The sequence below is a fragment of the Amblyomma mixtum genome, chromosome 6, assembly GCF_055824585.1.
Source record: "Amblyomma mixtum isolate Tamu chromosome 6, ASM5582458v1, whole genome shotgun sequence".
Lineage (NCBI taxonomy): Eukaryota > Metazoa > Arthropoda > Arachnida > Ixodida > Ixodidae > Amblyomma > Amblyomma mixtum.
The window spans coordinates 138,863,675-138,887,627 of NC_143017.1; the positions used below are offsets into that span (position 1 = coordinate 138,863,675).

The 23,953-nt window shown below is 44.6% G+C and overlaps 1 protein-coding gene and 1 long non-coding RNA gene across 5 annotated transcripts; one reads left to right on the forward strand and one right to left on the reverse strand.

The window, feature by feature from the left end:
* Positions 1 to 727: 727 nt before the first annotated feature.
* Positions 728 to 15,700, reverse strand: LOC149340581 (uncharacterized). Of its 4 annotated transcripts, none has more exons than XM_089549405.1 (10): positions 15,367 to 15,699; positions 15,237 to 15,290; positions 14,991 to 15,034; positions 14,491 to 14,559; positions 12,222 to 12,296; positions 10,483 to 10,614; positions 7,900 to 7,975; positions 4,730 to 4,788; positions 4,035 to 4,098; positions 728 to 2,265 (listed from the first exon to the last, which is right to left on the reverse strand). In XM_089549405.1, exons 1-10 carry the CDS (start codon positions 15,578 to 15,580, stop codon positions 1,970 to 1,972), a joined length of 1,083 nt encoding a protein of 360 aa, XP_089405531.1. In that variant the 5' UTR covers positions 15,581 to 15,699; the 3' UTR covers positions 728 to 1,969. The 4 variants fall into 4 exon arrangements, 3 of the variants coding, with proteins under 3 accessions (XP_089405531.1, XP_089405530.1, XP_089405532.1); XM_089549404.1 differs by having other exon boundaries at positions 1,290 to 2,268; positions 15,367 to 15,695; XR_016283632.1 differs by having other exon boundaries at positions 2,191 to 2,268; positions 4,730 to 4,783; positions 15,367 to 15,700.
* Positions 15,701 to 15,779: 79 nt separating this feature from the next.
* LOC149340582 (uncharacterized) lies at positions 15,780 to 23,759 on the forward strand. The gene is made up of 3 exons (XR_016283633.1): positions 15,780 to 16,360; positions 18,141 to 18,467; positions 20,305 to 23,759. It is a non-coding gene; the product is annotated as an uncharacterized LOC149340582 (long non-coding RNA).
* Positions 23,760 to 23,953: the final 194 nt, after the last annotated feature.

The following is a 23,953-nucleotide window of genomic DNA, read 5'->3' on the forward strand; positions in this document are numbered from 1 at the left end:
TTATGGTGCCATTAGTATTCCATACCATCTATAGGTTGAATTCTTTTAGCCACCTTGTTGCATATTGCATGGGTAAAAATAATGCGAGACAGACAGGGGGAAGCACCGATGATTTTGAATGTGGCGTATAATTAGGCCAGTCTAATATTCAAATGAGACATATTTGCAGAATCAAAAGGGCAGCGCACAGTCTTTAGCAAATGCTGGCCAAGTGTTTTGCTATGACAGGAAACAGAACTGCTTTGCGACTGTCCATTTGCATTTTGGTTTATGCGCCTGTGTACACCGAGAAGCATCTCCTCTGGGCTCCCAAGAGGTAAATGCTCCTGATAAGCAACAGAAGGAAAAGAAGAAAAAAGTCCCTGCATGCAATTTAACAGATCTGAGAAATGGAAGCGAAACGAAAATGCTGACCACACATGCCTCCCTAGGCCCACATGCCAAGACCCGATTTCGGTTTCGCATATGTAATGATACATGGCCAACCAGACAGCTTGCTTGCGTTGCAGAAAAAAAAAAAAAGGCATGATGAAGGTATGCAGGCTCCCCAAGGAATTGATGATGAATTTTAATTGTGCAAGGGAGGCTCAGCCAAAGAGCACCATGGCGCAAGGTGTTTTTTGTCAGCATAAAGGGGAGTAAAAACCGATCCATTTTCCAAGCATTTACCACAGAAAAGCCCAGCATCTAGCCAAGAGAACGCTCGCACCCATTTTAAGCCGGCAAGTACCCAGCAGTGCGAGTATTTAACCCCACACCTCCCGCACACGAGATGGATGCTCAAACCACTTAGGTGTCATTGTGGTTTACATTGAGGAACTATACTTCATCTCACAAGTTGTTGGCAGTACTGTGGAAGATAAGAGCACCCTTGTCCAATCAGAGCCAAGGAAAACAACAAATAGTGCCTCAAATATATGAGCAGTGTTGACTATTTTTAAAACAATTATTGCAGTAAATGAAAAGGTAGGTCACGATGGTGTTATGAAAGCAGAGTGTTTCATTCACTGGTTATGTTAGCAGAGAAATTCCGCACAAACACAGCGCTGCAGATGTATGCTGCGAAGTGGTGCACCACCATTCATAAACATGGTGTCCACTGCACCGGCTGAGCCGCCTATGCGCAGCAGCTGGGCACTGGTGCTCTTTCTCTCCCAGTGATGGAGCCACCAGTCACTGGGTGAGGGGCACGGAGGAGCAAGTTTTGCAGCACACTCCGCAGCTTGCACAGCGCTGCAAATTGCTGGTGATGTGAAGTAGAGACCGCACATTTGTGTCGGGCAAGCATTTGACAATTAGGTTCATCAGATATTTTCAAACTCCCCTTAAGTTGCCGATTCAGCATTGGAAAGCCAGAGAGCTGAAAGAGAACAGTAGCAGGCGCAGCAGCAGAGCTGCTTGCTTGCATTTATACAGACACTGGGAACGGCACAGCCCCTTAGTGCAAATACATATGCATGTAAAATATGGTAAGAGTAAAAAAAATATCACCCTTTTGTTGCTTTGTGTCCAAAGATTTTCATCTTCTTTGCGCTACTATGTCCCATTTCTTTTGAACACTCTTTTCACTGGGGACGTGTGATGATTCCAAACTAATTAATTAGCCCGAGCATGGAATATACTCCAGAACAGATTTCCCAAGGTGTTCCTCTGATGCAGTCCCTACCGTTTTTATACCTACCGCAGCTTTGCTGTCAGCTCTTCACAGGCACACCCATGGAAAATGTTTTCAAGCTAAACAAAGCTAAGCATGCTGTACAAATTTTATCAGCACAGAAAGAGAGAAAGACTTTAACGAATAAAGGAGAGGTCTGCCTGGTTATTAGCCTAGCATGCTACTCCAGTTTATCAGCAGACTTTCAACAAGAACTAATGGAAAAAAGTGAAGTTTTTCTGCACATGGGTCACATATGCCAAACAGTTATCGTTGAGTTTGCCACATTATACAGCATTATGTAAATGTCAATTTTCATTTATTTCTTTCGTCGACACAGTTCTCGTTGGTACACCCAACTAAGTTCTTGGTCTCCTCTGAACCATGCCGCATTACACAATGGTCGTTTGTTCTGCGTTCATGTGTTTGTGTCAACGTGCACTGCTTGGGAAAGAGCAAGACTCCTTTGTGAGCAGTGGTGTTGGTGCTGGAATGGTGTCCTGGTGCCAGGAACTCCTGTGTTCTTGCACAAAAAAGTTGGGAGTGTTGTGCTGGTGCGGGTTGCGTCGTTGTAGCAGCAGGGCTCCCAGATATTCCACGGCTTTCTTCTTCTACTGCAAAGATGGGACCCAGTGCCAATGGCACAAAATTAGGCCACAAGCTGCCAATTCCAACGAGGATCCTTCTTATAAATAGATGCTATCGGGCTAGATAGTTCATATTTTGAAAAGTTGTGAAGAATTGCATGGACTGTCTCCCAGTGATGTGATTGCCTGAAGTCACTTGGAGCAGCTTTTGAAGCAGCCAAAACTGCACTTGGTGCAGAAAAATGAGCATTTAGCTCTACCGTATTTTCCTAAGTAACGTGTGTGTGTGTGTGTGTGTGTGTGTGTGTGTGTGTGTGTGCGTGTGTGCGTGTGTGCGTGTGTGCGCGTGCGCGCGTGTGTGCGCGCGTGCGTGCGTGTGTGCGTGCGCGCGCGCGCCGGCGAGACTTGCATACGGCGCAAAATGACGCGCAACCACATGCCACCTTTTGCCATTTCTGATAACTGTGTTTCAAAAGAAAATTGATGAGTAAAAGAAAAAGAACCGAGTTATTAGAGTTTTAGTTTAGCGCAGTGCAATCCACTACTGTGATTCTGCGAGGACTGAACTACGCCTGTGCAGTGGCAGGTGTGTGCTCCTTAAGGCCATCTGCACAATTCGCAGATAGCTCAATGCAGATGCATTTCACAGCAGTGGGACGCGGATCACACTATGCTAAAATTGTATTTAAAAAAATTTATCCTACGGCTAGAATTCCCTAATCTCGCAACAACCAGACTGAATGCAACTGGAACACGAAGTGGGCACCGCACCCTGACCAGTCATGTTAGCGAAAGTTTAGATTCCAGTGTCATGGCCTTGCGCGCATCATGCGTTCTTATTCATCATGACGTCACCTGCGAGGTGAAGAAGCTACGATGCAAAATTTAAGTCGCGTGCCACTGAATATGCACTAGAGAATTGGAACCATGCAGCAGGGAGATGGTTCGACATGAATAAAAAAATATCCGCCACTATTCGTCTCTCTTTGATAGGGCAATGAAGCAAACCCCAAAATCTACGCCCACTAAGAACTTCGAGGTAGCTTGCTGCTTCCCTGCTTTGGCCAAACAAGGACATGGAAGTCAACACCGGCACCATTTGTGAATGTTTGTGCCATGCGCATTTCCGGCATGCCCTCCACACCACGGGATGGCGAGAGTAAATTCCTGCATGCTGCAGACCTATTTAGTTTTCTGTTTTCATTACGCGGTGTGGCGATGTGGTAGGATAACAAGCGGTAACTGGTAGGATAAAAGACTGGTAGGATAACATGCAGCGCTCGAGAATTTCGTTAGTAAGCAAATACAGTTTTCGCAATAGCTCGGCGCAGATTACTCGTAATTTGTTGTAACGTAGCAGCATGTAGCAGGCTTTGCCTTTTAGCACAGTTTGATGTAACTGGCACAGAAATCACATCACTGGTCTTTTTACTGTGTGCTTTCAGTTCACGGAGTTCTTCATGGTATTACTGAAAGGGCAGACCCGAAACAAACAAAAGTGTGTGTGAATATTAAAAATTTCAAAAAGTCCGCAAGCAGTATCTGATATTTACTTAACAGGCATCAAATCAGTGAGGTTTTACTGTATCACAAATTTATGAAAAGTTAATTACTTGCTATAACCAGCTCATTAACAATTCTTCACACATAAAACTTGCATTTTATCTTGGCTGTGAAACATATTCAAGATCAATTGTAAACATTTTTTAACTTTATTTTGCACTTGCAAAACACTAATCATTAGCATTTAATATTCTGGAAATATCAAACAACATATGCATTAAAAAGTTCACCATGTCCATCTTCTTCTGGCTGCATGCCAACCTTGCCATCGCTCTTATTAGATCCCATCAAAGGCTGCAAAGACAAAAAGCAAGCAAAGATGTTCAAAACAAAATGGTAGAAAGAAAATCCCCACAGCTGAAATCCTGGACCACTAATATATCGAATGCAAACCACCAGCCTGTTAAGTCATCGAGTCAGTATTGTAATAAGAAACAGAGTTACATTGCAACACAGAGGGAGACACAGAAAGACTCTTTCAGCCATGAAACTTACGGCCAAAATAAGCCATTTTTTATTTTGCCAAGCAGTTAAACCAGTGACATTAACTGCGATGGAATAAGTCCTGCAGCCTGCAGTCCTGCAGCCAGCGGAAGCAGGCTGCAGTGTATCACATAAGATAAACTTACTGGCAGAGAGATAAACTCTCTGCCAGGAACCCAGTGCGGCAGCCAAGATAGCGGCTCACATTATTTTGCTGTTAAACATGAGCTGCTCTTTACTACAATGTTTTCAAATAAAGTGTGCTTAGCAATGCCATATGATTTTCTTGCATTAAGCCCATGACAATAAGGCCTTCAATAGTTGCACAGAGCACAAGCTGTCAGTATGAGCAACTGCTAGGAAGATTCACAGCACTTGCTCTGCAGTAGCAGAGCAATAAGGCAAGCAAATTAACCAGAACATATGACAGCACTGTACTAACCGAACTGACAACTGACGGGCTTTGTTCAGGGGCTCCTCTTTCCTCGGTAGCTTGCTGCACTGGAAAGGGAAACAACACACTCATAAATATGACTCGGTAGGCACAACGGACTGCCTTAAATGCACACGCCTGGGAATGCCAAATGTGCAAGAAATGGTGGACGGGGGACTCACTGACTTAAAGATTAGCAAGACTTCTCTCAAGAGTAAATTTATAAAGTGCAGGCTACGGCGCTAACAGGATTGAAATTTTAGAAAAGCAACTGCTTCTAAATGTGGGATCAGATAGAGTGCTACTGTTCCTGACAGCCCAAATGCATCCAGAACAGTGGCATAGTTTCTGTAATTTAAAATGTTGAAGCACAAAAGTTGAAGCACACAAATGTTGAAGCACACAATGCATTGCAGTGCATTCAACTTAACAGAACAGTCTATTAGTCGCTTAAGGCCCGTTCACACTTGCCCAAAAATCCGGCGAGCGAAGCGGATTCGCTCGCCGCAAAAACAAGGACCTGTTCTCACTTGTTCACTCGCGAGCGAGGCGGATCCGCCGCGCCGCTGCTGTTTCTCGCTTTTCCACACCGCGTCGCTGCTAGCGGCATACACAGATATAGTGAGAAAAGAGCATAAATTTACGCTGTCTACGTACCATAAGTGTATGCATGCTTTCGTACGTTAAACCCAGGCACATTCTCACTTTTAGTTCAGCGTATGCTAGCTCGGACGGAAAAATAAACTCAGCTATAGTGGCGCCATCTGGCTGTCAGGGCGGGAACCATTACTGTCAACAAAGCGACTATGCTGTTAAGCCTAGAAGCGGTGGAATCGTCACTCTGAATAAAAAAAGAAAGCAAATTTATCACTTATACGTTTTCTTGGAGGCGAGGTGAGAGGAAGCGAAAGGCCTGAGTCGCATTTCTGGCCAGTGAACGCACTGAAAAAGGCAGCAACAACGAGAATTCAATCCGAAGCGGGGGGTCCGGCTTCGAAAGGCGCCGCCATGTTTGTCGCCGCGCGGCGGAAATGGGCCCAGCCCGATCGCCCTCGCCGCTTTCCGCGTCGCTCGGCGTCAAAAGCGACCGAATCCGCTTCGCTCGCCGGATTTTTGGGCAAGTGTGAACGGGCCTTTAGTGCAGCAAGCATGCTTCCATACTGAGGTCACTGAAATGCTCCAAAATGCAAGCATCTCTAAGAGTCTCCAATGCCATGCAGAAAAAAATTAGCTGCGCTTCAACTACTACTGAACCTAGTTAGAGAGCGAAAGCTATGGCATATCGGGCAACTATACGCGGATTGGCGCCTATAACGTTGAGTGTTCCGGACACCGGATAGGCAGCGTGCCCACCCTGCCACCCTGTCAGGTGGCAGTTTATGGTAGGTCGCGAGAGTTTGCTCACCCAGTGAAAGCTGTGGCCTACTGCTGCAGGTTGTAAGCACTAACGCATGTAGCATGCAGCCCACATAGCTCTCTCACCACCCCCCATACCTCAAAGCACAAATGGCGTCCACTGACCCAGGGAGCCAGTGATGCGCACTTCCTTCCCTTAAAATCATCAGTCTAAAACGCTGGCAAAGCCAATGAGCCAATGAACACAGCGAACGGGGACTATCATTTCTGCCACAACCACATCAATGCCAACGCATGCAGCGCACATCTGTCACTACTGCCAGCCACATAGTTTAAAGCGCAACTAAGGTGTCCACTGTCCCAGGGTGCCAGTTACCGTATGTGCCTTTCCTTTGCTTTCGAAGCTCAAGGTCATTTGAAGGTGAAACCTGGGGCCACCACGGAAACTGGCTTTACCTAGCATTATGAAGATTTCACTTCAAAAGCTTGCTTGTTGCACCAGGCAACTAGTAGGCTGTTCTAGGAAGTTAAGTGCACCAAAGTGGTATACAGATAGACAAGGATAAGAAAGAATACAATAAAGTGATAAGAAAAATGTTCTGACAAACTTAAAACAAGGCAAAGTTCTCCAACTCCTGCAATGATAAGCCAAATGTCTAATAAAATGAACGAATCTGCTGTTCCAGATGCCGTGTGCCATCTACGGCTAAAAAAAGAAGCTAAGTCGCTATACAAGGTGGCTTTAAGTAGTCAAAAGTGTCGCAGTAGATAACATCACTGTCTCTCTGCTTTCACTATTTTTTCTCTCTCCACTTTCTTTCAATTTTTCTCACTTAAACACAGCATTATGTCCATGCAGGAATTGCCTAACACCAACAGAAGCACGGAAACGACAATCATTTCGTCTAAAAAATACAAGCCCAGACAAAAGGTCACCACCTCAAAACCCGCAGACACCTTTTAAATACTTTATGGTACTCCAATCAATTCACCGGGCAAAATGGGAAATTCATCTAGGCTTCACTACCGAGGCGCATAACTATCCCCAAAATGCAGCATCACACTTGACACAAAGTGCCAATGCTCCTTTTCAAAAAATCAACAGGCTGACTTTTCAGGCTGTCCAGAGAATAAAAGCTCATAGGGCAATGAAGTTGTCAGTTAATAAGCATAGCCTACAAGTCTTACTAAGCAGCTAACCAAAAAGAAAAAAAATATGCATGTCACCAATTTATTTTACAACTAGTACCAGCCTTGTCACCAGGCCTTACGCAAGAGTGGCATTTCAAACAGTCCAACAAAAAAAAAAACTTGGAGGAGACACTTAACCTCTGCCTTAAAGGTATTATGCGATAGCGTTAATGAGTTAATGCCCATATATGCGGAATTTGTCATTCTCTACTTTATGTTCCTAGACCCCAGGGAGTCCTCATACCACTGCTGGCGCAGTGGTGTAGAGGTTAAGCGATGCGCCACTGCCTTGCGATGGCAGGTGCTGCCATCGGTGGTGCTTGTTACACACAGGTTGCTCTTCCCGAGCAACCACTAGCGACCAATCATTAATTTAACTGCCACCTGCCACGGTGGGCAGTTTGCTTACAGGGCAGGTTGTGATGAGTCACGTGACTGGCCTATTGTCTTGTGCCCCAGGTTGGCCACTTGGGCCACCCTACCCCGGCCAATTTTTTGCTTACAACGCCACCGTCAGATTTTCTGCAGAACAGGAGCCTTCGTGCCGTTGCGTTAAAAACAGTAAACAGATACCAGACATTGATGAGCATAATGCTACCATTATAGCAGATATAGGTCGGTACGTTACTCACCCTTGGATTTGGCCTCAACCCATGCTTGGTAAGCAGGAGAGTTGAGATATAACTCAAGTGCTTCTTTGTACTTAATCTGAAAAAGAGAAAGAGTTGGTTCCATGGCCAGGTTTCGAACAGAGGACATAACTTGTGTGCATACATTACTCTGCAACAGCAACAAGCAGACATGCTCTTTTGAATAAGTCAGCCAAAATAGAGGCATCTTACGGCATCATGGAAAAGGCAAGAAACAAAGTCAGTGTGGGAGTAGTATAAGCCAATGATATGAGGATGGGACGGGAGATCCGCAAAGAGGACTACCCAAAAAATTTTATTTGGAAAACCATTCACCTCCAAAAACAACATTGTGCACTGAGAAATCAACCAACAGCAATCAACCCCACCACAAAAATATGTCACTCTGCCTTATGTCCAAGGCACCAGCGAAACCATCACCAATAGCCTGAAAAAAAAAAAAGGGGGGGCCTCCAAGTAGCGGACAAGCCCACGGACATGGTGGTGCTTTGCCTAACTGTTCCCAAAGAACGGCCACGGAGGAGGAAGAAAAAAGCTTAGTGGCCAAAGAGAGGTACTGACTGAGATGATGGCTAGAGACCTCAGTGGCCTTGCCCGATGAGTGTACTAGTTGGATGAGCACTCGTTGGCTCTCCAAGATGACGCTGGTCAGTTGTACAGTCGGGAGTAAAGAAGATTACCACAATGATGTCACAGGAGCGGTGATAATTGCACCACCCGGCTGGCGCGATGCCATGCTTTGCTAACACGGCTGGCGCTTACGTTTTCGGCATGTTCATAGCCACAGCGCCGAGAGATGCTCTCTACCGCTCCTGTGGCACGTCACTAGAGCTGATCTTTTTCACTAGCGACTGTACCTTCCACTGCTTGAATGATGCATCCGGTGTCAGTAAATGTTGAGATTTAGCCTGGCACTACCATGATACGGACTAGAGCTGCACCAAGGGCAGGTGTTTTGGTATTGGTAGGGATGGATTCTGTGGGCTCCAGAAAGGTTTGGAAAACTATTTGTTTGAATTTGATACCAGGCATAGGCTTCCTCTGAGGTGAGACACCAGTGTGGTGGTGGATAAATCTGATGGTTGAGCAAGTGCCCAAGGCAATTGCTACAAAATTCCTCGCGCCCGCTATGACACAAGCTACATCAGCGAAACAAAAAACCGAAAAGAAGAAATTCGGCAACACATAAACGACATCCGCAGCTTCGCAAGAGAGCACAACCCGCTAGCCAAACATCCCAAGACGCAGACTGTAGAATCAACTTTGAAGAAACCACAATCCTCGGAACCGAAACAGATTACCATAAACAGCAAATACTCAAGTGTTGGCATATCAAAATGATCTCGAACAATTTCAGTCGCATAAAGGGAAACCTACCCCCGTGTATAAATGCAGGGACTTCGCTTCGCAGCCCACAGAAAAAGAAAAGGCGCCAGCAACCATCACCACACAGCAACGTGACTCACAGCCTTAACCCCACTGTCAACATCGTCTCCCCCATCCCACACCCTTCACACTGCCACATTTTTTCTTTCCACCCCTTTCTGCCCCACCATGTATAAAGATGCTAGCCACAGACCCAAAGCATACTTGAAGGAGCTGAGCTGGCTCCACAACGTTTGGTTTCAAATTTAAAAAGTTTTGGTTCGAGATGTGTCACAGTTTACTATAAGTTCTCAAACCCAACCAGACAGGCAATTCTGTCGAAATGTTTAGTCTTCATAAACTCAGATGTGTCTGCCTTTGCAAGTGTCAAATGGCATAGAATCTCTTACTGCATTGCCAAATGCAGGCTTTTAAGTGGTCACGGCGAGCACATATTTCAGAAATGAAAGCAAAGAATTCAATACCCCTAAACTAAAGTGACTAAAGTAACTAAAGTGGGCACATCTTCTCTATCTTAGTGCTTCTAGTTATTAGACACTACAAATTGCATATAAACCCACGAATGCTGGGAAGAATCAAATTGTCGGGTAGCCACAAACGCGCACTCCTGGACACTAAAAGCATGTCAGTGGAAGCACATAAAAAATAATTACAAAACACAGTTTTCAGGGCAGGAGCTTATGTACGCATAGGTCGCACAGGATACAGTGCCTAAACAATTAGACACATTGAGTGCCAGTGACCACAATTAGAAGAGAGTGTGCAGTGAGATCTGTGGCCGATGCTCTACAACACTAAAAATGACAAACAGGGAGTGCAGCCACGAAAGCAACAGGTTGCAGGCACAGTCGTGATGAAAAAACGTCAGCACTGTGATGTGCAGCAGCATCCGGGCAGCAGATAGCAATGCTCGGCGCTGCGGTTACGAACGTGCTGATAACAAAAGCACCAGGCGTGTTCACAAAGCACGGCGGCAGTTGCATGGTGCGATTTTCTTCGCTTCAATGACGTCACTGTGCTAATCTTTTTTTGTCGCGACTGTACATGTGAATGAAGAAATGGTGAAGCCAAGCAACCACACAAAAGCAAGATAAGAGGAGGGAAGGGGTAGAGGAAGAAAGGGGATCAAGCCACAGTGTTACGTAGCAGTAACGTGTGTACGAATGTGACAGTGCCCACCATCTCGGTTTCGTAATCCTCGAGGTACTGCTGCTTTGTCTCGTCTGATAGTTCCCTCCACATCTGACCGGTTATTTTGCCAACATCCGGCAACTTCAGTTCTGGGCTTGAGGTCCTCACCAGATTCCATACCTTGAAGAAACATAGGTCAATGAAGCCAAAAACCTCCTGCCTTTGCTGCACAGTCAAGAGGAACATTGCTAGGCGAGCAAAGCAGGTCTCACACAAGGTATGAAACAGTACCCTTCAGCCTTTTGTTACAGACTACATATGCCTGTACCATAATCAGGTATTTCACCAGAACACAGTGCCTGCTGCACTGCAGTGCATAGCCAACAAGTTATGAGGTGCAGAAGGAGTTATAACTGTTGACCATCTACACCAGATGTTACGGTGAGCAAGGACCAAGCACCACAAAAATTCATGCCATGAATTATCCTCTTTATGATTACAGACCTCAATGCAGTTTATTACCCTAGTTCACAGGCTCTCCACATTAATTTCCACACAGAGCAGGTCACTTACACAATTACACATTATATATATGGTGTACAGTCAGAAGAAAGGGAAGAATTCTCTACATCATATGCCACCAAAGAAATCCAAAATTTACAAATTGAAATATACCATGCTGTGAATCAGTGGCACCAATCGGTTCGTTGATGGGGGCGCCTAAGTCGCCTTCAGAGTGGAATGCAATAGCAATAGATTTCACATTTTTCGCAGGTCCAGTTGTAGCCTCTGCATATGTTTGCGTCAGTTTCTTAGCAATTGTCGATCCATTAACCACTATATTCAGACTACTAGCTGCTGTAGCAGGTATCAGCTATATGCAGAGATGTCACCAACATATCGCAGTTTTTTGGTTTTCTTTCTCTGTCTAGACTGCTATCTAGAAACTAGGTTGCTTACAACCCAGTGGGCAGGTCGTGATGACGTCACAAAGTCACCTGACTTCCCTCGACCAATTATTAATTTAACTGCCATGTGCAATGATGGCCAGGTTGCCAGGCTGCCACCTACCAGGGTGGCAGGTTATGACGACGTCACAAGATCACATGACCTCTCTCGATCAATCAAGGTGGCCCGTCAGGGCAGGTTGTGATGACTTCACAACGCGATGTGACCTCTCTCAATCGAAATTTTGTGAGATTTGCGAGTGAGATTTTGACAACTCTAATTCTATGGCACAAAAATTGTTTCAGTTCTAAAAACCAGATGGAGCCACTAGGCGGAAGTTATCGCTACGTCTCGCAACGTACAGCAGTATGCTTGCATTCAACGTATGTAAGCATGTATATGCTATTCTATAACTGTCCAATGTTCCTACAGTGTTCAGTATGTTGACACTGCCTATTTATATTCTTTTGCAACCATATTTGCATACAGTGTGAGCAGATGACAAGCAGATGACAAGCAGATGATGAGGCATGGAGGAACACGTTTAACGCACTTTCCGATTGGCTGTGGAGGTCTTTAATTTCTATAGTGCTGGAGGAACTTATGAGAGAGTGTATACATGTTCATACTCTAATAAAAAGGTTAATCAGTACATACTGTTTAAAAATTATGCTGCGCTGTGAAACTCATTAAACCCAGAGGAAGGTGTGTGATATGGTAATACAAATGAAACATTTTGCGCAGATGGAAAAGCAAAACTAGCGCTACACCGCATACAGCTTTCAATCGATTTTAATTATGCAGGATAGTGTAAACATTGCACAATTTTTGTTTCTTACCTTTCTACTGTACTTCATGTAAGGTGACAGGGGTTTATGAGGCGCCTTAGGTGGTTTGGGCAAGTGGCTTATGGCCTGCATAAGAGATAGCAGCAGCAACAGCAACATCATTAACACCATGCAAAGTAGCCAAAAGTGAAGCAGCAGGTCAGACGGATGCCCTAAGGCTGCCATCAGTCATTCCCAGCATTGTTCCATTAACTGGTTACCTGCAAAGCATATTAAGGCTGGAGTTTCACACCTGCGTGGTCACTCACCATTTTTTACAATGTTTGCATCACTGCTTCGGCCCTCCCACTTAAGATTTATGATAGAAAAAAATAATGGGACGATAGGACATGTGATACAACAAATCTACACAAGCAGTTGGATTTACCCTCGATTATTAGGTTGATGCTTTTACTCTAAGCCAAAGCTTCACACATGAGAAATAATTTAGCTGGAGAGTGAGTCAAGGGTGGAAGTGAGTCAAGGGTGGAAGTGGGATGGTGAGCAGCTCCTCGCTAGGGGGGGGGGGGGGGGCTGGGTGGGGTGGGGGGGGGAGATGGCTGGTGGGTGTTCTTCTGGAGGGTAGAGCTGGGTGAATGGGTGATACATACAATACATACATACAATGGGTGATACGAAAATGTGACCCACTGAGACCTGGGCGCTTAGTACCTGGAACTCCACAGATCACATTTTCGTGGCAACAGTTAACTTTGCACAAAGCAATCTAAAGGACTACTAGGTGTAGCTCAAAGAAATTTTGCTCATTAACGAATTATGCCCAATATAAAAATGTGCTAAATATGCTTGTGCATTTTCAATTAGACTGGAAGCTATTCAGGCACTAATACACATCATTTCTGTCACTCTTGGTTTTTCTTAGAGAGCCGGTTCTAAACAACTATCCACTGGAGCCAGAACCCGCTCAGTATTTAGAGAGATTAATGTTTCCTCTCAACGCTGTAGAAGCAGCTGTCTTTTTAATGCAGTATTTTTTCCCAAAAACCTTCATAAAATTAGGAAAGTCAAACAAAATATTTTTTTATACAATCAATTTTTTGCTCACTTCACTCATACAGTCGCAAACAGAAGAATCGATCAAGCTTTGACACTCAAAGTTTTCTGACGCGTTACCTGGTGAAAATTAATGGATGTTTTATGAACGTGCAAGTAAAATTTACTTTTGTGCTTGCACCTAACAGCAGTGAATATTTTTATTCCCAATATGCAATGCAGCTGAGGAGTTTGAAAGTGACAGCATGGTCCATATTATTCTGTCTGCCGCTGTAACACTGAAAAGTAAACACATTTTCTCCTTCTATGAGATAAAACTTGTCCGTCTATCATAAGCGGGAGGACCACAGCGATCAAACAAACATTGTAAAAACTGGTCATTTTCCGCACAAGTGTAGGACTTCAGCACAGGCATTGGAGTATGAAAACTGTTTCAAGACAAGAGGAAAACTGTTTATGAAAATCATTACGGAATATGAATCGACGACTTAAATACACTATATGCTTATGTTAGGAAGGGTCAAACAACCCACTACATGAGCACACAAAATTGGTTTGATTGTGGTTTAACGTCCCACAGCTACTCAGGCTATGAGCAATACTGTAATGAAGGGCTCGGGATAATTTCGACCCCCTGGGGTTCTTTAACATGCACTGCCATCACACAGTACATGGGTTTCCAGCATTTCGTCTGTCAAAATATAACCGCTGCAGCCGAGGTTGAACCTGCATCTTTTGGCCTGCATTTGCAACTGACACCGGCTATTCGACACTGAGAGAGGGCAGGGCTGCAAGGGAAGTTTCACTTTGTATGCTTACACACCTCTCTGTAGCGCAAGAACATAATGACCGTGCTTTTATATAACAGGCACTACATTTGCTTGCTGGTGCACCACTTGATTCCCTATGGTACTGATGAGCTTACTCTATCATCTGTTGCAAATTAATAAAGACCACTACTGCCTTGGTAAAAGCAGCCTCTCTACTTTTGCTCGTCTGCGATTTTCATCAAGTACGGATGACTACAATGACTGCCCTGCGTATTTTCTCCAAAACACCAGGTTGTACAAACACGATTTGAAAACAGCACTGCACTGGAGAAACAGGCAGCTGACACACAAGCTCCACCCAATATGCTGTGCAACAATGCCCAAGCAAGTGTCAAGGCCAAACAGCGTGGCAAAAGCGTGAAAAATACGAATGTCCACAACCTAGCACCTATATGAACAGGCATGTATGCGTAAAGCACAAGAATAATGAAACTTACACTTTCAATTCCTCGTGAACGGCGTCTACGAGGCGATGGCTTGAAAGAGCTGGTGTCTGCAGGAGGAGGCTGAAAATGGGACGATACCCAGTGAATAGATGCGTGCTCTTCCAAGTGCCTTATTCAATCATTAATTTGCCTTTACGGGAACCTATGCAGCATTCCAACAGCAGCTTGCACATGAAAATCAACAATCGCATGTGAGCTGCATATACACAATCAATTGATTGTGTTATGCAAAATCTTTAGCTGAAGCTAAACAAGATTTTGCATAACTGCAGAACTTAGCCCACGGCCCTTACAGTACGAACAAATACTTGTTATATTATAACCTCCTTAACTCGTGCTCGGAGCAAGTTGAAAACAGCACGCAGAAATTTTACGCACACATTACACACGAATAAGTAGCTAGAGAGAATTTCCTTCACCGCAAAACAGAATTAAAACAGCATTTAATAGACACGTGATTTCTACCTAAAAAAAAACTTAGGTACACATACCTCTGGTGTACCAGAAGTAGCCTCTTGCGGAGGTCGCAAGCTTTCTGCGCCGGTAAAAGAAGAAATGCCAAAATAAATAGAGTACTGGTTAACGGCGGCCAGGCGTGACGGTGACAGAGGTGCCATGAACGCAAAACCACGGTATAAGAAATGTCAATATTCTTCCGGCTGCGAGTAGTAACATGACAGCCTGCCGGCCTCAGTCTAAAACAGAGAAAAAAACAGAACACGTTTTGTTTGGCTTACTGGGTGCTGGCGAGGTTGACGCGGCCATCCGTGCCTGCCCGTTGGGTGGAAGAGCTAAAATGTAAAACTATTCATATGAAACAACTTGAAACCGCGCGAGTAAAGCTCGCGCACGGCCGACCGCACTCACTCGCCGACAACGCCACGCACGCGCGAATAACAAGCTGTCGAAGAAAACCTGAGGAACGAGGCTGCTGTGTAAATCGAGACTGAGGGAATTTCGGTTTCTCTGAGCAAATCGAACCGATAGCGCCTTCTGAGGCTGTGAAATACGATAGCGACGGTACACAGCGTGATGTTTCCCGCTTTCTCGTAGTACCTTCCACTCCCAGCACTCTGCGCATGCCCGAGCGTTACCATAACAACAGTGGTAACAAAGGCGACACTGGGCCTCTTCGATTTGCCGCGCTCGGGCAGCCCGCTGGCTGCTAGAAAGTTCGCCTCTGACAGCACGGTCACGTGGGCTGGCGGCAATCACGGCGGCCATGGAGGTAAAAAAAAAAACTTCTTCCTCCATGACCGGAGGGCGTATTCAGAGGAAGGTGATCCTCGTTGCGATTGGCCAACCGAGAACAGACGTCACTGCTCTACTCTACGTCACTCTGTGGGGACTTTTGGGGAACACTGCGCTTCAACCGACAGGGAAAATCTCAACTCTTCTTGAAAATCCTTGCTCAATATCCCAAGGTATCCCAAGGTGCATTTCTTGCTCGCTTGTTTTTTTTTATTTTTTTGCCTTGAGCATGGAGACGGACACGTGCGATGGCGTTGCTTCAGCGGTTTGCGACAAGGCGTTCTTCAATACTAGTAATTTAAAAACACCCATCAAGGATATTCATGGGGAAGGACGCGGTTGTTGCTGCGACGCGTCTTTTCTTTTTCTCTTTCCTCTGATCTCTCCTCTATCTGCACGCGGCAGCGGTGGTGGCTCGGCTCCAGCCAGTAGGCAGGCCCATGCAATTTCCTTTTCATCCTTCTCCCAGTCACAACAACAACAACATGTAGTAAGGCACGGCCGTTCTTGTGCGACTTACGTCCGAAGCATTTTGTCGCCCTTCGTGACCTGCGACGGCACCACAACTTCGAGGAAGAGGTGGAGAATCTAGTCTTCGACTCTAATAAAGGTAAGAAACGAAGTCTGCATGCACGCACGCTGTGATTAAAGCAATAAAGGGCCAAAGCGGGATGCAGTCGCGCGCTTAGATTACCGATTGAAAAGTTGCAGTTTATTGACTTTTCGAGTGCGCGCATTTTAAGTTTGTAAACACAAAGCGCGTTCTTTTTTTTTTATTTACGGGCTTACACTCACCTGGGGAAACTTGCACGTGGTTTTGTGCACAAAAACTTAGCGATGACATGCACGTTTTTTAAAGGAACCATGAAGATTTCAATGGGCTTGGTCTAGTGCGACAGATCTGCAGAGGTAGCCTTTGCGGGCATTCGAGTGAAATGTGAAACGTAACGTACTATAACCTTTGAAAGCCATGACTTGTCATAGTCATTTTGCACTTATTTGTAATGTAAGGTGTATAGTTTGTACAAAGTTTAGGTAGTCATAGTTTTGACTCCTAATCATTCTGAAGTGTAGCATGACTCAGCACTTTACTAGTAACATAAGGTGTGCAGAGTTTGTACAAAGTTGCGTAGTCATGCCTTGCACTCATGACTCGTCATTCTGCAACATAGCATGACTGTGCACTTTAATGCTTTGGCATTCTCGCTGGTAAGCAGTCTTATGTGTGTCTGCAGAATTTTTTTTTGGTGTCCTAGCTCCTCCATAAGCAAAGTGACAAGCAGTGCACTCTCTTTCATATTTAAAGTGGCCACTGCAGGAAAAAAACTGGTCCTTGCAGCAGACTCGCTGCTACAGGCCTTGCTTATGCTTTGTTGCAGGCATCTGCAATGTCTCGACAGGACACACAACATTGTCGCGGCATGCACTGGCTTAGCAGCGCTGAAGCCATGGCAATCGCAACATGCAGAAGTGTGTAGGAAGAATGCCCAGCATTGTTCTGCCTTTAGAAGTCAACAGCGCTGACCTGAATTTGTGGTCAAAGGACAGGGCCATGTAAAAGGTTGCTGTGCAGGAATGAGTTTTTGCAGGGTGTAGTAAAATTGAAATACTTCCATGTAACAGTCCGTGTAATAACTTAACCTGAACTTAATAATTTTCTCCAAAAATTGTTCCCCATGCGCTATAGCAGGAAAAAACAGTAAGCGAATGACTGATAAATTTTTAACAATAAAAAAGCTGGGAAATGCAGTTTTGCACTGCAGGCAAAAGGCTAAAAATTTGAAGCTAAATCTGTGATTGCCATGCGCACTTGGCAGAGGCAGAGCGCCAGTAGTAGTGCGAGAGTACTGCATATGTGCCCACTCCATAGCACATGCATTTTTCATTAGTGTATGTAAAAAGTACAAACTTTAATTTGGCCTTGCTTTTCAAAAAATGAAAGTAGTGTGATACACAAAAAATTGACAGAGAAGTTTTGCCGAAATTTTATAAACGTGCAAAAGCAGAATTTCATGAACATTGCCTTGTCTTGTTACTTTACTGTTGGCTTTCTAAGGATGCCTTATGCCGTTATTCATGTGCTATCATTGTGTACACGTTTTTATCAAAATGGAGCCCACCTTTGTTCACGCCTCAATTTTTAAAAATTTCTTTTTAGTCATGAGTGGTCATGGACTTAACATCATATGTTGGCATCGTGTCATAACTATGTTGCAATGCTGCTGTGAGGCTGTGGTTGCTGTGTCGCCGTTGCTATGCTCTTGGCACAAACCCACATACACATTGCAGGATCTTGCTCGGGGTTTACCGTTCGGAATTGTGCTTTCACACTAATAATTAACTAATACTATGTGGAGTGCTTAGTTATGTTTACAATCTTTCTGTTTCAGGATTTTGCGCCTGGAAAGACGGAGAAGAAAGCAAAACTTGCTGCCATTTTATAGCTTCTACAGGAAAGAAGGAATGTGCACCAAGGGTTTTTAAACGCTACCTGCACTGCCACCATTCCGGCTCGTACGAAGAGCTTCCTATAGAACAGCGCCAAAGGCAGGAAAAGGGGCAAGGAAGCTGCAAAATCAGCAAACACTGCTTTGCTACTCTAGAGGTCATGGAGAAAGAGGGCAAGGTATATGTAGTGTTTCAAAAGAAACACTACGGACACTTCAATGAGGCCTGCCACCAAAGGCTGTCCCAGGATGATGCCAGAGGGCTTGCAGGTTAGCCACTCCTCTTGTACAAAGCATTTGTGCATGCTGTGTTGACTGTACCGGAATGTGAAAACGTTTAGAAGCTACACTCCACCAACCTTTCATAAATGGGAGACGAAAGTGCAATAGAAATGTATTTTAGGGGGAAGATATTGCTCATTAACTCGAGTGATCATTTCAATGATTTTTATTCTTCTGCGATGCATCTATGGCACAAAAGAGGTGGGACAACACGAAAATGCCTATTGTAAAGTGGGAGAAGGCATGTCCCACAAAACGAGGGGGCGGAAGAAGTTATAGTAGGGCACAGCTTAAGAACCCAGTGGCCAATGCCCCTCAAAGGAAGCCTGCCATCCAATGGCGTCGACCGATTCTCATGATGTCATGGTTAATCCTAGGGGGTAGCACTGCAGGAGGGTGGCAGATGAAAGGGGATTAGTTATGGCTTTAATTGGGTTAACTGATGAAAATCAGCTGACGCCATTGACTGGGGGGGTCTTCTTTAAGGGCCATCTGCCACTTCGTTCTCGAGTTGTATCTGACTGTAGTGCAATTCACTTGAGCCTACTTGGTCGCATTGAAGGGTGAAAAACAATTGATCCACGGCACATTGCATGCACAGCACAGTCTGTACGAACTTCATGCCGTTTAGTTTAGAGATGCTTTGTGGAAGGGGTCCAGTCTTTCGAACTGAACATAATTAGGAATGTCGTCTAGCACTGAACTACTCCAATGTCTGTTCTTTTGTTTTTCTGCTGGTTTCATTGACTACCCTAGGTCTGTCGCTCAATCGGCTGACGTTGAACTTCATCCGTAAGAAGTCGGCTTGAGCTCTATGAAACGTGTCTTGAATGACTGACAGTTGCACTCGATGCTAGCCTCTTTTTTTGGCTGCCTGTCAAAAGCGTAGGCATTTTGTTGCTGATCAAAGCAACGCCACCAGTCTAATGGTTGTATAAGGGCCATGTTTTTTCTCATAAGACAGATCGTCTGCAGTGAACTTTCATTAATTAGAATTATTTGGCTGTTTTGGCACTTCATCAGTAACGCTCGCAGGAACGGCTGTGGTTTGAGTGTCCAGCTACTAAGCTGGAGTACCCGGGTTAGAACCCGGCTGCGGCAGCTGAGTTTCGATGGAGGCAAGAGGTGCCCACGTGCTGCGCAGTGTCAGTGCCCAAAGATCCCCAGGCGGTCGAAATTATTACGGAGCCCTCCACTACAGCACCTCTTTCTCTCTTGCTTCTTTCACTCCTTCTTTCCTTCATGGCATGGTTGAGGCAGTTACTGCACCATTTCCTTTCCTCAAAAACCACTAACATAAAACACAAGCCTGCACAAGAGTTGAAATCGCAAAAAAAAAAAAAAATGAACAAGCAGCATTTATATTTCAGTTTATGTATGACTGGCATGCCCTCCAATTGTCTCTGACTTAGCAGCAGTCATTCAGGTGTTGAAACTGAAACAGCATGAGAAAAATATTCACTTAGAAATTATTCACCTGGCGTAAGTGAATTCTACATTGTGACTCGTGCACACTATTGTCTTGTGCACAAGTCCAAAGAAACAAAGTTCGCGTTCAAAAATTTGGTGTCTCTACTCCTTTAAAGGTTGCTGTCAGGCGAATCGGTGCATTTTTTGAATATGCAGAATGAAATGGGACAGGATGAGAAGCACATGTCCTTATTCTTTTCTTGTCCACATTTTCAGTGCTGTTATATTCCGCATTTATAACATGCTGTATATAACTTCCCTGTTTTGCATTGCAGTATGCAAGTTTAAACACTCAAGCTCATAAAAATAAAGTCCATCTGGCTTTGAAACAACCATTTTGTTGTGTGCTTTGCAGTGCCACAAAAGTGAAATGAAAGTAAGATGAACTGTGTGTCACCTGTGAAAAGGAACAAAGTGGAAGACGAAGGAATCCGACCAGAAGTATTTGTCACTTTATTACATGGCTGTAGGCAGATGAACCAGAGATGTTAACAGTTTTTTTCTGTACCATTTTCAGGCCGGTTAGCAGAAGGAGTGCCAGAAAAAACCATTGTGCACAACATCCGAGCAGGTACAAGTGGATCAAGCCCACGGATGCAACTTGTGACCACTAAGGACCTCCGTAACATTGCAGATAAGTTTAGGATTGGAAAAACAGAGCAGAGAGATCCAGACGATTTTAAGAGTGTTGAATTATGGGTCGAAGAAATGAGGGCAAAAAATGAGTCGCCACTGTTGTATTACAGGAAGAAGGGTGACCCCAACAGTCATGATGGTGACTTTGAGCTAGCATTAATGACGTTCCCACAACGAGAGCTCCTTTATGAATTGGGGGCAGCGAAACTGTGCACTGACTCCACCCATGGCATAAATAAGTACTAACTCCAACTGACAACCCTGCTCACAATTTCTCAAGATGCCTTTGGTATCCCGTGTGCCTACTTGATTTCAAAAAGGGTGAACACGGGCACTGTGGTGAGGTTTTTCGAGGCCATCAAAGAAAAAAACACAATACCATGTCAGGCATTTATGTCTGATGATGCCCCTGTTTATGGCAGTGCATGGGAGCAGGTGATGGGTCCCTTGAAGAGTCGACTGCTTTGCAGCTGGCAGGTGCTACACAACTGGAGCACGCACCTGAATACAGTCACAAACAAGGACTGCAGGAGTACAACAAGGGACATGCTGCACACTCTGATGAAGTGGACAGATGAGACTGAGTCTCAACAGTTGCTCCCTGCACTTCTTGGTATTCACTCCAAAGAGCATCAGCTTAATTGCCTTTGGCTTTGTCAGAAATTTTGAGAAAACATATGCAAAGAGGGCATGTCAGTGGGCTTACTGCTATCGGCAGTACATTGGATTAACAACAAATAATCACTTGGAGTCAAGGCACTGAAGTACTCTCACTTTGGTGGCAAGGTAAATGGGTGATTGGATACATTAATCAAAGTACTCTTCAATTTCACATCCGAAAAACTTTACAACAGGTGTCAAAGGAGGAGCAGACCACCGCAAATCTGCCCTATTTAGGAAGCATTGAGCTTTCTAAGTCCAGTACTGAGAGAGTGGGAGATGGCCAGTGGCATGTAAAGTCACAAAGTTTGGTGAACTTCAAGCACACAGTGGAAAGAACTAGCAAATCGTGCAGTGGCTGTGAGCTTCATTGTGAGCAGTGCGAGGCTTGCGACAACATGTACACAAGTACGTGTTGACCATGCAACGCATGTGCACATGTGCAAGCACATGCATGCTGTTGCTATAATGGAGCTACACTTGTGTCAGATGCAGAGCAGCCAGAAAGTAGCATTTGACTGTGCTGGCATTTGTAGGCCCTGCCAGCTGAAGATGGCAGATTTCAGGTGAGGGATTAGGATTATGTTATGAGCTAGTTGGCAGGCTATTCTGACAAAGTGCTTTAGCATAGCAAGCTCAAGACACAGCAGGGAAGAGGAGTGTCATTTGCTAATTTTCTTGAAGCCCACATGGTCATGAGAAAGGTGCGCCATCATATCCCATATCAAGCAGCACCATTGATGGTACACTACAGGCCTCTGGTATTTCTCTTCTAGTCATTCCTTTTTCCCAAAACTTTCCTCCTAGGAATGGAGAACTCATCCCGCCACGGCGCCTCAGTGGCTCTGGCGTTCTTAGACTGCTTACACGAAGGCTGTAGGTTTGATCCGGCCATAGCGGCCACATTTCAGTGGAGGCAAAATACAAAGATGGCCATGTGCTGTGCAAAGTCAGCGTGCATTAAAGGGCCCCAGGTGGTGTAAATTAATCCAGAGACCTCCATTATGGTGTCCCTCATAGCCCATGTGCCGCTCCCGAATGTTAAACCCGACAATTAAGAAATTGAGATATTTCAGGCCCCTCATTCCCTACTCAGAATCTGCTTGTGTGAGTACGCCCTCTCTGGCACTGCTCAACAGAGAACTTCTGACAATTGGCAAACATTTTTCATCTTTGGGAAATTAGTGCACTCATTTTCTTGTTCATACCTGCCTTGCATTCACTATAATTTTATTTCTTCGTCATCCCTGCTTGATTTCATTTTGTCTGCATGTGATGCACTCATAGAGGCATGCGCTCTTCAATAAAATTAGTATGAAGTGTCGCTCCATGCTGCATTCCTCTTTGTTGCGTCATGCTGTCACAGTGCACCGCCCTTTTAGGACATCTTGAGAAAAACAGCGCTTGCAGACAAAGGACCAGAACAAGAAGGACACACAAAAAAAAACAGCGCAGTTGTGTGTCCTTCTCGTTTCCTTTGTCTGCAAGTGCTGTTTTTCTCAAGATGTACCCCAACCAACTCGCCCAGCAACACACCTTGCCTTTTAGGACAGTTGACAATATGTGGTTCTATAGTTCTGCAATGCATATGAGAAAAAGTATTCTTGACAAAAGGCTAAGCCGTAGCTGTCATCTTGCACACTGAAAGCTGCAGCGCAAAACTACTATTCATCTTATTTTGCAAAGAGAATACTGCTGCAACAGAAAAACAGTATTACTCATTTTTCAGAACATTGCTGGTGCAATTTGTGACACGAACTTATATTGCCATGGTAGAAACAGCCGTGAATAGCCTTCCCTCATATGATAAAGCACTTCATAAATGAACTTGCTTGGCTCTTACACAGTGTCTCTCCACCAGCCTTCCAAGCAATGAGCCTTCTGTTGTGTGATGGGAACACTGTGCCAACTTTGTTGCCTAGAAATTCTAAAATGCCCCTATTTGTCGAGAAGGCAGCTTAGATGAAACATATAGTGCCCAGTTAATGTCATTTCCTTTTTACTCATTAATGAAAAATGCTTCAAAGCCCAACTGCAACGAAATTATAATTTGGCTAGAATGCCTGTTAATGTGCTGGGTGTGTCATAAAACTAATCGTAACAAAGTTTCATGCTTCTGAGAAAACTGACACTGTTGCTACAAGTGTTTAAAAAGCTGTGTAGTAGACAACGTGGCATGTCCATATAGGCAGATACGGATACCCGAGTGCCATACGGCCTCATGTCTGGCCCATTGGGAATGAACAGATTAAGGACAGTGTAGAGTGAAAGGCTAGGGGCTAAAATGTGGCTTGGCAGTCATGGGTATGGTGCTGCGCCAAAGTTGTTAGGAATTTGTTTCAATCCTGCAGATGCTGATTTCTGTTTCCATTCCAGGTTTTTGTACACCATATTTACTTAAATAATGGATGCATTTGCATAATAAATGCTTTCCCTACATCAATCATCAAAATCTGGGGAAAGTTCAACTGACCACACCATGTTTTACACCATGTAATAAATGCACCAAACTTACCATTCTAATTTTTTCCCACAAGAAACTGCATCCATGATGCAAGTAACTGCAGTATTACAGGTTACAGAATGAAGCACTGTCAGCTGTATTATGTGGCCGCAAGACTGCCTGGCACCATGTGAAGAGAAATGCTCCCAAGGCTCATCATATCACATTTACTCCAGTATCCACATATGGCACCCGTTTCATCCTG